The sequence below is a fragment of the Lepidochelys kempii genome, chromosome 6 (assembly GCF_965140265.1).
Source record: "Lepidochelys kempii isolate rLepKem1 chromosome 6, rLepKem1.hap2, whole genome shotgun sequence".
Taxonomy (NCBI): Eukaryota; Metazoa; Chordata; order Testudines; family Cheloniidae; genus Lepidochelys; species Lepidochelys kempii.
In genome coordinates, this window is record NC_133261.1 from 10,499,675 (window position 1) to 10,513,247 (window position 13,573).

Here is a 13,573-nt window from a genome sequence, read left to right on the forward strand (position 1 = left end):
ATCCTGGGAGTCCCAGAGCCACTGGCATTATTAGAGTTGTTGGTTTCTCATGCTCCCCTTCTCTATAGGCTGGGCTCCCTGGTCGGACTACATCTCCCAAGGTGTATCATGGCCTGCCCTAGGGGATGGGAGGCAGTGCATATGGGAATCCTGTGGCCATGATGCATCATGGGAGTTGTAGATTGTGTGCCTCATGATCCTATTCTATATAGGCTGGGCTCCCAGGTCTGAGTACATCTCCCCTGATGCATCATGGTCTACTCTAGGTGACAGGAGATGGTGCATCATGAAACTCTCACACCTGCAGTGCATCATGGAAGATCTAGTCCAGCCAGGGAGCTCAGCCCTCACCCCCCGCCTAGAGGAGACTGGAGACATGAGGCAACCAAACTATAAATCCCCTACGGCACTGTGGTGGCAGATCCAAATTGAAATATTTCTGTTTTCAAACATTTGGTTTTTTTGACAAGACATGGACATTTTCCGTGGAAAGCAGTGGGTGCTTTTCATCTAGTCAAAAACTCAATTTTCTGTAGAAAAACAGTTTTGACGGAAAGTTTGTCACCACCTCTTCTTGTTGGGAGTGCGTCAGACCAGCCATCCTCAGTCGGCGCTGGCATCTGATAAGCTCCCGGGGTGACACCGAACAGTTAGACTTAACCAAAACCGTAAATGGTTTGGGGGTCTGCTACCAGGGAGATGGGCTCTTTCCTGCCAACTTACCACCCCAGGTCTTGGTTAGCTCAATGTCAGAACTGGAGGTGGGCAAACGGTTTCATCTGAACCATTTTTCCCCCATGAAAAGTGCAGATTTTGCACCATGGCAACATTTCGCAAATTCACATTAGTTTCACCAAATTGTTGATTTACAAAAAATAAAATCTGAAAAATCCAAATGTAAAGTTTTGACATTTTCTAAATGGAACATTTTTTGATTTTTTTGGTTCAAAACAACTTTTGGATTCCGAATTTCCTTCAATTTCATTAAACTCCAATTCAAAAAGATTTTTTAAAAAATGCTCAAAATTGAAACAAAAAAATGTACATTGACCCAAAACTAATCCCCCTCCCCCACTTTTTGATTTGCTGAAAATGTGGTTTTCAGCTTGACCCCAAATGATTTCTTTTCTCTTGTTTTCAGAATTGCCGGTGAATCAAAAAATTCGTTATTCACCCAGCTCTAGCTGGAATGTGCCCTACCGTTCTCAGCACCACCCAGGCCAGATCCTCTGGGCATGGACGGGATCTGTGCTCTGCTCCAGCTTTTAAACAGTCTCTTGGGGGAACCTTTTTACAGTTAGGCTTCCACAGAGTCTGACACTTACTTCAGGTTAGGCCATGCAGCCTCGCCACCTCCGAGACAGCTCCAGAACTCCTGTTTCACATTGCAAGCTCTCCTCAGTGAATCCAACTGAAACAGACTCCTGGTTAGAGACTTGTACACTCCCAGGGGCAACAGGGGATGGATCGCTTGATAATCACCTGTTCTGTTCATTCCCTCTGAAGCACCCAGCATTGACCACTGTCGGAAGACAGGATACTGGGCTAGATGGGCCTTTGGTCTGACCCAGTACGGCCGTTCTTAATGTACCTCAGCCAGTATTTGCAGCGACCCCAAGCGTTTTCAAGACAGAGCAGGCTGTATTAGCCAACTGGAACATGGCACTGGAAGTTCTTAGATTAGCATCTGCATACACAACGCTTCTTAAAAATCTTTGGGCCCTATAAGGGCCTGGCATAAGGTCAGCAGGGCAAATTTGGGGTCATTCGGACAAGGGGTTGCTGAGCAGAATAAAGCACCGGTTGGTAACATTTCCGTTCTTATCACACTGGGGTTTTTTTGCTACACACCCGTGGGCTCAAATTCTTGCTGTGATCACCCCGCACCGATCTCACTCGATCTGGTCTGATCTCTGCTCGCGTCTAGCACCCACTCACTCCGCCTTTGGGGGAGCAAGAGTTAAAGAAGTACGAGGGCTGTGCTGTGGCTTGCTGAAGTGGCATGCACCTGGGAAGGTTTGCTGATGTACCCTGAGACGGGGATGAATGAGCCTATGAAGCAGCAGCCCGAATAATAGAGTTGCTCAGGAGCTTAAGGGTTGACTCCAAGCACCTCCCCTGTGTCATGAGTTCAAGTTGAGCTGTTGGCAAATTCACCAGCCTAGATGACCGCTCTCCGGTTGTGGCAAACGAGCCCTAAACTCAGAGCTTTTTGCTTAAGAACCAATAGTTCAAAGTGCTTGGAAACCTACGTGCCTAATCAGATTGTCTTGAAAATTGCTACCCATCCTCAGTACCAGCAGGACAGAAAATGGTACTAGTTTGGGGTCATTTGGTCAAGGGTTTCCTCTGACAGGGCACCCCAATCAGCGTCCGACTTTAACAGTCAAGGTGCTTGGAAACCCACGTGCAATAGAATCATAGAGTCTAAGCCCAGAAGGGACAATTGCGGGTCATTTGGTTAAGGAGTTCCCCACATGCAGCCCCACCAGAAAGAGCAGCTTTGAACATTTGCAGATTTGTATCATGTATTTGGCCCAGAGCTTAGGCTCCGACCCTCAGGCAAGGAATAATGGGTGAGTTGCCAATTTCGGCTGGATGCATTCCAGGAGCTTTCATCACGTGACATACTCTTTAATTAAAGATTCAGCTTTAATGCCTGAAGTCTCCAAAACAATCCTGGGGGGTTGGCAACAATGCACTACAAAAGCTTTCAGGCTAGGTCCACAAAGGGATAACTGCACTTAGGGTGACGTGATGTCCCGATTTTATAGGAACAGTCCCGATATTTGAGGCTTTGTCGTATATAGGTGCCTATTACACACACACCCCCCAACCTCCGTCCCAATTTTTCACCCTTGCTATCTGGTCACCCTAAGTGCACTTTAGGCACCTAAATCCAACATTTAGATCCTCAAAATCCCTTCTCAGCTGCTGCCTAACCCTGTGAGCACTGACGGCCTCTAGGTGCGTGAATTTCCATTGACAAAGTCTCTTTAGCACCTAAAGATTTGCCAGTGGGAAACCACACTGCCACCTAAAGTCCTTGCTCCAGGGGCCTGTCTCACACCTAAACCCCATCTAGGTGTTCCCCCACCTATTGGGCCTGAGCCAGGCTGTGATCTCAGACATCCTATACAAATCACTCCAGCGGGGCTGGAGTTACACTCGATGATGCTGGCGGTCCCTTCCAGCCCGATGGTTCTATGTTCCTCTGAACCCATCACAGGCACCGAAAAGCTAGGCCTTGCAATGCTGAGGCTAAGGCCCCTTGGTGGAGACGTCCCTTCACGCCCCTGCGAGCTGTTGTTTGCTTGCCCAAGGGATTAAGGCAACAAGTGCTGCCCCTGAAAGGCAAGGGCAAGGAGGCAAAATCTTCAGGGTGGGCCACTCTGTGCCATAGGCGTTTGCTCTCACCCTGCCTTTTGCGTGGCCTCTGGGGCTCCTTTTGGACATGCGAGGGGTATGGGCACTGGACTCCAGCACTGGGGCTGTGCCAGGCGCTGGGGACGGGCATGCTCAGTTCCGGGTGCACGCGCACACCCGCTGGGATGAATGGAGCAGTACACACCTCTCCGAGCGATTGTTGCAGGCAGTAGTCATCTGCCTGGGGTGTTCTCATTGCCCTGAGATGAATGGGCCACTTCACACCTCTCCCTGGATGTGTGTATCTGGGGAAGGCATTTGGCATCTCCACTCCCCTGCCCCCACCTGGGCTGTGCCCTACACAGCCCCACCAGCTCCCCTCCTCTCTTACCAACGCATGGGGCAGCACGGAGGAGGGGGGAGGCAGCAGTTGAATGGTGAAGTGTGCCCACGATGCCCCTTTGCACACACAGATTCCCCTAATCCCACCCCCTCACTGCTACCAGCACTTCCTCAATAACAAACAAGGGAAATCCCCTGCCAGAAAATTAATGCAGTGTTACCATAGCCTGCAGCTGACGGATGGGGGCTAAAATGCAAACTCTGAAAGGCAAGGAATAGCTTTCTGGGAAGCAATTTTTAATTGACCTGCCAGGGACCCAGAGGCCTGGATGCATTTTTAAAATGTCAGTATAAATAACAGAGCCCCCAGTTACAGGCCCCTCCCCAACCTGCGTGGCCTAAACCAGCCTCAACAAACAGCAAAGTTTCATGGATGGTTGAGGCCATTAGCTCATTTAATCTGACTTCCCATAGGTCACAGGCCATTACTATTCAGCCCAAAGCCTTTAGTTCGACCAAAGCATTTCAGCCCTGTTGTGAGCAACGGGCAGAGAACACGAGAAACCAGTGAGCCGCCAATGCCTGACGGTCCCTGCACTGGCAGGGAATTGATTGGGTGAGCCCATACTCAGCGAGTAGTTATCAATGGTTTGCTGTCAAACTGGCAGCGGCCATCTAGTGCCGTCCTGTAGGAGTCAGTCCTAAGTCCAGTACTAGCCAAGATTTTCATGAATGACTTGGATAATGGAGTGGAGAGTACAATTATAAAACTTTCAGACGACACCAAGCTGGGAGGGGTTGCAAGCTCTTTGGAGGACAGGAGAAGAATTCAGAATGAGCATGACAAATTGGAGAATTGGGCGGAAATCAACAGGATGAAATTCAGTACAGAGAAGTGCAAAGTTCTTTATTTAGGAGGGAAAAATCAAAAGAACAACTACAAAATGGGGAACTGGCTAGGTGGCAATGCTGCTGAAAAGGATGTGAGGGTTACAGTGGGTCACAAATTGACTATGAGTCAACCATGGGATGCCTCTGCAAAAAAGGCTAGTATCATTCTGGGGTGTATTACCAGGAATGCTGTATGTAAGGCATGGAAGGTAAATGTCCTGCTCTCCTCAGCACTGATGAGATCTCAGCTGGAGCACTGTGTCCAGCTCTGGGCACCGCACTTCAGGAAAGATGTGGCCAAACTGGAGAGAGTCCAGAGGAGAGGAACAAAAATGATAAAAGATTCAGAGAACCTGACCTAGGAGGAAAAGTTAAAAAAAAAACAAAAAAAAACCAGGCATGTTACTCTTGGGAAAAGAAGACAGAGGGGGGAACCTGGTAACAGTCTTCAAATATGTTAAGGGCTGTGATAAGGAGGACAGGGATCAATCGTTTTTCATGTCCACCGGAAGTAGGACACGAAATAATGGGCTCATTCTGCAGCCAGGGAGATGTAGGTTAGTGATAAGGAAAAACTTCCTAATTCTCAGGGTAGTGAAGTGCGAGAACAGGTTTGCCCCGGGAAGTTGTGGAATCCCCGTCACTGGAGGTTTTCAAGAGTAGGTTACACAGACACCTGTCAGGGATGATCTTGGTCCCGCATCAGCACAGGCGGCTAGTCTTGATGACCTCTTGAGGTCCCTTTCAGCCCTACAACTCTATAATTCTATGCCCAGATGTTCAACAGCTGGCCACCTGCACCCCTTGCTGCATGGGAAGTTGACAACCACCCCGCCCACGGCCCCAGCCAATCTGTCCTGGGGGGGGGGAAATTCCTTCCTGACCCCTAATCGGTCATTCCTCAGCATGCGAGCAAGACCCACCGGCCAGGCAGCTAGAAAGAAGATTCTCTGGACCACCCTAGAACATTGGTCCACCCCACCTGGGGTCCAGATGGGGGCAGATCTGTGCTGCTTCAGGCTTATGCTGCTCTCTTCCCAAGGGACGGACTGATTCAGGATTAATCTGGGGCAAGGTATCGTGCCCATACCCTGTAACCTTCCGGCCTGAGCTCTTAGCCAATAGCCAGGGCCTTGCAAGGCTGTTCCTCTGTGGACAGCACCTCGCTGAGACAAGGCAGGTCTATTCCAGGTGTGATGGTGTTTATTTACAAAGAATGCCCACAGGACCCTGTTTCCCTATACGCCGCAGAAAAGAAACAGTCGGCAGTTTCCCCGCAGCACAATCCCCACCTTTGCCCCTCCAGTGGGCTCTGTGACCAAGAATCTCTGCCTCTGCTCCCTCTCAGGGTCATGCTCCCACCTCCTTCTCTTGACTTGCTGACTCCAACCCAGGCTGATCTCCTAGGGCTCGGTGCTTGCAACCAGCTCAGCTCTGACCCGCCATGTCTCCTGGCAGTCGCTTCCTTTCTCGGCGGCTCTCTCTACTCCCTAAGTGGCGCTAAGGAGGTCTGTCATTGTCACCTGATAGCTGCCACCAGGGCCTACCAACATTGCACCCCCTGCTGGCACAATTTGTGGGTCGGCTGATTGTTCTATTGAGCCCCAGAACACAGATCTGCATCTAAGAACAGACAGACACACTCACGCTCTATTTCAAGGTGCCTGGAAAAATACACGCACACTTCAGATCATTTTGAAAACCTCATCTTCGGGACCTGGAGCGGAAGATGGAGCGGAGCTGCTTTTCACAGTCTAACAGGTATGACCCAGCTCTAGACCTGTATGACCCATCGATCCCTCCCTGTGTTCCTTCTCTCTCCTGGAACGATCCACCGCGAGCCCCCTATAACCCGTCCCTAGCTCTCTTCCCCAGTACAAGCCATCCAGCAAACAGCCAGAAAGGCCATGCCTAGAGGCAGGAAGATGCAGCCCCTTGCCCAGGAGGGTGCCCCTGGGCCGAGCCGGCTGCAGCCCTAGCCCAGGCCGTGGCTGGCCCGGTGCCGCCGCAGGCTGCCGTTGGTGGTGTAGCTGCGCCCACAGTCGTGGCACTGGTAGGGCCGCTCCCCGGTGTGGGTACGGTAATGTAGGTAGAGCTCCGAGCTGCAGGGGAAGGCGTCCCCGCAGCGGCTGCAGCGGTAGGGCCGCTCCCCGGTGTGGGTGGCCCGGTGGTGGGTGAGGTGGGAGCTCTGCCGGAAGCGGCGCCCGCAGTCGGGGCAGGGGTAGGGCCGCTCCCCGGTGTGGATCCGCCGGTGCGTCTTGAGCAGGAAGTTGCGGGAGAATCCTTTCCCACAGTCGGGGCAGCGGTGGGGTTTGCCGCCCGCATGGCTGCGCCGGTGATGCAGGAACCGCGTGCGGAGCCGGAAGCCCTCCCCACACTGGGGGCACCGGTAGGGGGGCTCCCCGCCTGGATCCCCGTGGGTCCTCTGGTGAGCGGTGCAGTGGGAGCGGATGGCAAAGCTCTTCCCGCAGTCGGGGCACTGGTAGGGTCTCTCCCCGGTGTGGGTGCGCTGGTGGGTGACCAGAGCCGAGCGCTGGCTGAACCCCCGTCCGCACTGGGCGCAGCCGTAGGGGCGCTCCCCGGTGTGGGTGCGCTGGTGGGCCAGGAGGGAGGCGCTGAGGGCAAAGGCCTTGCCGCAGTCGGGGCACCGGTAGGGCCTCTCGCCCGTGTGGGTGCGGCGGTGCCGGATGAGGCTGGAGCGCTGGGAGAAGCCCCGGCCGCACTGGGCGCAGCTGTAGGGCCGCTCCCCGGTGTGGACGCGCCGGTGGGTGACCAGGTACGAGTGCTGGCGGAAGCTCTTCCCGCAGTCGGGGCAGATGGTCAGAGCGTCGCCCATGGGGGCTCCCCGGGCGTGTCCCCCCCCCACCGCCCCTGGGGGCTCCCCTCCTGCGTCCTGGCGGCTGCCGGGATCCAGCCAGGCCCCTTCCCTGCGCCCGGCAAAGGGAGGGAGACCCCCGAGGGGCAGCAGCGAACCCCCCAACCCCTGCCCCTCTCCCGCGGGGGAGAGCAGGGCCGGGGCTGCCCCGAAGGCCCGGGGGGCTGGGTGGGGGGGACCCTGCCGGGCTCAGCTGCACAGACCCCCGGAGCTGGCTGGGGGGGGTCTCCGGTCCCAGCTGGGCCCCGATCCCCGGCCCCGGCCCCGGCCCCGCGGCCGCTTCCTCCGGGCGGCGATTTCCTGCCTCGGCTGCGGCGAGTCTCTCTCGCGGCGCCGCCCCCGCGCCCCGCCCGGCTGGGGCTGCAGCCGGGGCCGGGCCGGGAAGGTCCCGGCGTTATCACAGCCCGGCCCCATGTGCTCTGGGGCGGGGCAATGCCTCGGCTTAACCCTTCCCTTGCCGGCACGCTCCCTCCTGGCCCTGGTCGCCTCCCCCCCCCCCCGCTGCAAAACACTTGGGGATCCCCGGTGCTTTGAATTCCCCCCCCCCCCCGCCGCAGGGTGCAATGTTACAAACCGCTGCCCTCACCTGGGGGGGGGGTGCTACCCTGGCGCAGTTTGCTGCCCACCCCCTTCATCATCTGGTCCAGGGGTAGCAAGGTGGGCCGGGGGGGGGGGGTAGGCTCGGCCCAAGTTTGCTACCTCCCCCCATCTCCCGGGAGCCCTTTGTGATGGTGAGAGGTGCCGCTTCATCCCTGGGACATCTCTGCCTTAAATGGGGACACCCATAAAGAAAAAGAGTGATCCCTAAGGTGCCCCAAGTCCTCCTTTTCTTTTTGCGGATACGGACGAACAGGGCTGCTCCTCTGACACCCCTAAAGAAAGGTATTTGTCTAATTTGCAAAAGCATGCTACAGCACTCCAGGGCCGGGCTCTTGCCTCTAAAACCAGCGAACAGAGGAAGGGGTTGCAATATTTCTGTATTCGGTCTCTTCCCTTTGTAGAAAGTTTCTATAGTAAACAAACATTTACTGTACACAGAACACTGTAACTAGCCTAACACAGGGGGAACAGTACATCCAGCTTATGAATACCTTTTAAACACAAGCTCCTAGACCAGGGGTGGCCGACCTGTGGCTCCGGAGACATAGAATATCAGGGTTGGAAGGGACCTCTGGAGGTCATCCAGTCCAACCCCCTGCTCAAAGCAGGGCCAATCCCCACCTAAATCATCCCAGCCAGGGCTTTGTCAAGCCTGACCTTAAAAACCTCGAAGGAAGGAGAGTCTTCCACTTTCTAGGTAATGCATTCCAGTGCTTCACCACCCTCCTAGTGAAAAAGTTTTTCCTAATATCCAAACTAAACCTCCCCCACTGCAACTGGAGACCATTACTCCTTGTTCTGTCATCTGGTACCACTGAGAACAGTCTAGAGCCATCCTCTTTAGAACCCCCTTTCAGGTAGTTGAAAGCAGCAAATCCCCCCTCGTTCTTCTCTTCTGCAGACTAAACAATCCCAGTTCCTCAGCCTCTCCTCATAAGTCATGTGCCCCAGCCCCCTAATCATTTTTGTTGCCCTTCGCTGGACTCTTTCCAATTTTTCCACATCCTTCTTGTAGTGTGGGGCCCAAAACTGGACACAGTACTCCTGATGAGGCCTCACCAATGTCGAATAGAGGGGAACGATCACGTCCCTCGATCTGCTGGCAATGCCCCTACTTATACATCCCAAAATGCCATTGGCCTTCTTGGCAACAAGGGCACACTGCTGACTCCTATCCAGCTTCTCGTCCACTGTAAGCCCTGCACTCAAGAAAGGGCTAAGTATGATGATTAGTAGTGCTATGATGGCCCTGAAAGCTGTTGTCAAAACTAAGGTCACTTCACTTCTGAACGAGAGTGTCTACACAGGGGTTTAAGGCACTTTATGTGCATCCGTTTCACACCTTTAATGTCACACGGTACTATCTTAATAAGGGAAGGGAAATTGAGGGGAGACAAACCTGTTATTTCCTCCAGTTTAAAAACGTTTTCATTGGTTTTCCATGACACCCACACAAATGGGGGGCTGCAAACATTCAGACGCAAATACCTCTGACGGCGAAGGAGCAGGGCTAGCCGCAAGCAGTACCAGAGCGGTCAAGCTATGGATAATAATGGTTCATTTAATGTCTGAGGCAGCAGCATAGTCTGGAAAAGATGTGGTTTTGGAGTGTGATATGGCCAACACGCATTAGCTATCTCCCTGTGAAGACACAATGGTGACAAGGCCGTTTAGTTTCGCCAAACGGCAAACCAGGTGAGGTCAGCACTGTGCTCCGGCCCAATCAATGCAAAGGAGTATCAGGCTAATTCACTTTAAAAAATCCCGGATTTTGGCAGCACAGAACCGTAAATTTGTCAGAATGAAGAATGTCACTGGAATGTATCGTCACAAAATATGTAGCGTACATCTTAAAGGCTATGCAATTAAAATATGCAATTAGAAGCATATACAATTCAATTAAAAAATCAATATTTACAAATTGACATATCTACAATGCAACAAAGAAAGTAATAGAAAGAAGGAAGTCTGCACTTCGGTGTTTGCAGGATGGGGGATTACTTACAGAAATAAGGATCTTTAATAAGTTTTCAATTATGACAGGAGGGGAGACTCACATGTTACTGGAGGTCCAAAACAGTATTGAATGTTAAAGGCATGTACAACTGTTTTAGGTAGATGCAGTCTTTGGGAGAGGAAACAGAAAAAGTATGAAGCTAGTGCACCCTAGAAGCTCAGAAACAAAAAGACAAAATAAAAGACCCCCAAATGTATGTATTTATTTAAATGTCATGATTTTCAGGTGTAAAACCCATGATTTTTGAATGCTTGTGGTTGTCAATCTCTCTCAGGGTTGTATGCCTATATTCAATAAAAATTACCGTAGAAATTGGTTTCTGAAAAGGATTTCATATAAGATAGTATAGTGCCTTAAGAGCCAGATTTGTAAGTGTATTAAGGGGACTAGCAGAATTTTCAATAGCATCTAGGTATTTTCAACACTTAAAAATCTGGCCTGGGATGACTATTTGGGATCGAAGTTTGACACACAAGTGAGGCGAAAAAGGAGGACGGTGCTGGTTAGAGAGGCAAAACAACAGTAGCAGTGGGCAATCCCCTTAGGAGGATCAAAGGAAACCGAAATAGTTTTGACATGAAACCAGGAAATCAGTCAGCCTAAAAGTCACATGACCCCAAAGAATAAGCTTGGGTATAAAAAAAAAAAAATCCCCCTGGCTCCCCAATTTAGAATTAAAATCTAATGTTGCAGGAGAAACAGGAAGTGCTATACTAGAAACACAGAAGTGTAATTGCTGAAATGACTAACAATTATTAATATTTTGAATGATTATTGCTATTAAAATATCAGTCACATAGCACAATCCAGCTGCATAGCGTTAATGCAGGTAAACAATGAAGTGCTAAGAGCAATCCAAATAACATTTTTAAAAGTAAATAGTTTCCGGGAGTGAAACTCCATTGCCAGTGGATTCCAAGGAAAGCACAGGCCAGACCAGGCAACGAAAAGAGCAGCAAAATTGTCTTATGTAGCACCAAAAGGCTCCAATCCCACTTGCTAAGCATTGTGCAGAAACAGTGAGACCATCCCTAACAGGACGAGCTTATGATCTAAATAGAGGGAGGGGAAACCGACTAGGGCAAGGTCACACAGTGGGTCAGTGGCAGAGCCAGGAATACAGTTCAGGACCCTGGAGTCCCAAGTCCACCTCCATTGGGCAGGTACACAGGGCAATCTCAGTCATGCGTTGGACAACAACCGTCCAGGCGCTACAGTAGTACGCCTAGTAACAAGTCATAGGGATGTGATCTTTGTTGCCGTGATGATGCATTTGTGCATGAATAGGAAATTGATCCTTAAGCTTACTTCTCATCACACACACACACACACACGTAGAAGAGGGGCTGGGAGCCCAGACTCTTGGATTCTAGCCCAGCTCTGGGAGGTGAGTGGGGTCTAGCGGGTTAGAGCAGGGGGGCTGGCAGTCAGTTATGAGTATGTCAGACCCCCACCAGCTCCTGATGCCCAAGGGGCAGCGGTGCTTCACCCAGCGAGATCAGAGTCTGATAATTCTCCTGCAAGATGTCCCTGTAGAGCTGCCTCTGCCCTTCCGCCATGAGCCCCCACTCCTCCCGGGAGAAACACACGGCCAATCCCTCCCCCCAGCACCTGGAACCCCAAGGGACCCCACAACACTGTCCCAGGCCCCAGCAGGAACTAAGAAGAGTGGGAATGGACGGGGCTGGGGTCCTGTCCTGTTTTTTGTGCACGCCCCCTTTGCAAGGGCCTCTGGGAAATGGAGTCTGCCTTTGCAAGGCAGCATGAGCAGGGTTGGCTCTCTCTTTACTGATCCTTTTGCCTTGCCCACTCCATTCATATTCATCCAGGGGAGTTGTGATCCACCCCACTCTAGCCTGGAAGAGGGTGGCTCCGACCATGATCCTCCCTTGGGTCAGTCCATGGTTCCTCTTCTCTGCATCCTTCCCTGGGCTGAATTAAAGCAATCCATGGCCATAGGTACACCCCACTGGGAGCACATGTTAGGGGCTTATTCCTTCACCTGCTTACTTCCCTGATCCTTCTCGCATGACCAGAGAGCAACAATACCCGAAGGCCAAAGGTGCAAACAATTCAATGTTTATTGGGGTGAACTTCCGGCAAGCATGATTCCAGTTTCCTTCCTTAGTGTCCCCCTTCCCAGCTCTGACACCACAGAGCCTTAAACCTGTGTCCCTTTTCCCATTCCTGCCCTTAGCCAAACATGGATTCCAATTTCCTCACCCTCAGTCCCTGTTCCCATTTCCCCTCCTCACACCCACCCACTCACTCCCTGATTGGTGAAAGTATAGCTAAGCAGAACTGAAGTTCTACTATATAGCCTGAAGTCAATCATTTTCCTGAAATTTAACTAACCAATCCTAACATATTGTAACATGATTATTTAACCAATTATGTCCCACCACCTTAATTAGTTTACACCCAGCAAAATTCATTATACAGCAGACAGAAACAATCACAGAACCAGACAGAGATTATACAGACAAACAATAGCAAAGTGGGAACTATAATGACAAAACAATACAGAAGTGAGGATTTCACATCCCAGCTATTGATAAGTGAGTTCTTGCCAGACAGGATGCTATCAAACTAAGTTTTCTTTTACATCTTTTAGGCACTTCCCTTTCTCTGGAGGTGACAGGCACTATCAGGACAGGATTGTATTCCTAACAGCCCAATAGCACCTTCTTTCAATGTGACTAGTTTGGAATGCGAGGAGGTGACTGGTCGCTTCCCAGCTTATGGCTGCCTCTGCTGCTTAGCCAAAGGCCTTAGCCTAAGAACAGGGCCTCAGACTGTCACAGTAAGAGAAAGACCTTACACCCGCAGACAGTGATTTTGATTCTCTCTTTTATATCTCTCTAACTAGCCGAGTGATAAGAATACACCTAAATTCTTAGCGTACAGGCCTTTACAGATAAGCCTGAATATCTGTATCCTAACACTCCACCCCCCCCCCCCTTTTTTTTTTTCTTTCCTTTTGGGATCCTCCTGCCCAGGTATCCCTGGAAAAGCATAGGACATATGGTGACACATTTCCTGATAGGGCCAGGCATCAAGGTGGATGGTGTCAATAGTCCATTTGTCCCACTGCCCCTTGTGTAGTATAGTGCCCTGCACCTTCTCTCGTCCGGGCATACCACACCTATTCCAATTAGTGTTCCGGACTTCCCATTATAGTGGGCCAGAGAAGGTTGTGTCCGGGTTGTCTAGTACACTGCGGGGTTTGGAGGGCTTATTACTTATAGGTTATCTCCATATGCAATGTAACACAAGTACAGTTAACAATACAAAATCCACAGCAACACCGAGTCCTGACCACTGCAATATGGTCCAACATCCGAGACACCCTGAAAACACTGCCTCTCCTCCTTTGACAGGGTCACGATCTTATGTATCCAATTGCTGGCAGTTGCAACAAGCTGCCCCTGCAGGTTTTGCTTGCTTTTGTCCATATCATAAGTCCATTGAACGTTCACAGA

General features: G+C 51.3%; 1 protein-coding gene across 1 annotated transcript; it reads right to left on the bottom strand.

Annotated features, from left to right (window-relative positions):
* Positions 1-4,594: 4,594 nt before the first annotated feature.
* Positions 4,595-7,743, bottom strand: ZNF768 (zinc finger protein 768). Its single transcript, XM_073350492.1, has one exon. The coding sequence runs from the start codon at positions 7,433-7,435 to the stop codon at positions 6,575-6,577; it is 861 nt and encodes a 286-aa protein (XP_073206593.1). The 5' UTR covers positions 7,436-7,743; the 3' UTR covers positions 4,595-6,574.
* Positions 7,744-13,573: the final 5,830 nt, after the last annotated feature.

What these genes read in the sequence shown, in the direction of transcription:
- ZNF768 (XM_073350492.1), bottom strand. Translation starts at nt 7,435, where the DNA reads ATGGGCGACGCTCTGACCATCTGCCCCGACTGCGGGAAGAGCTTCCGC.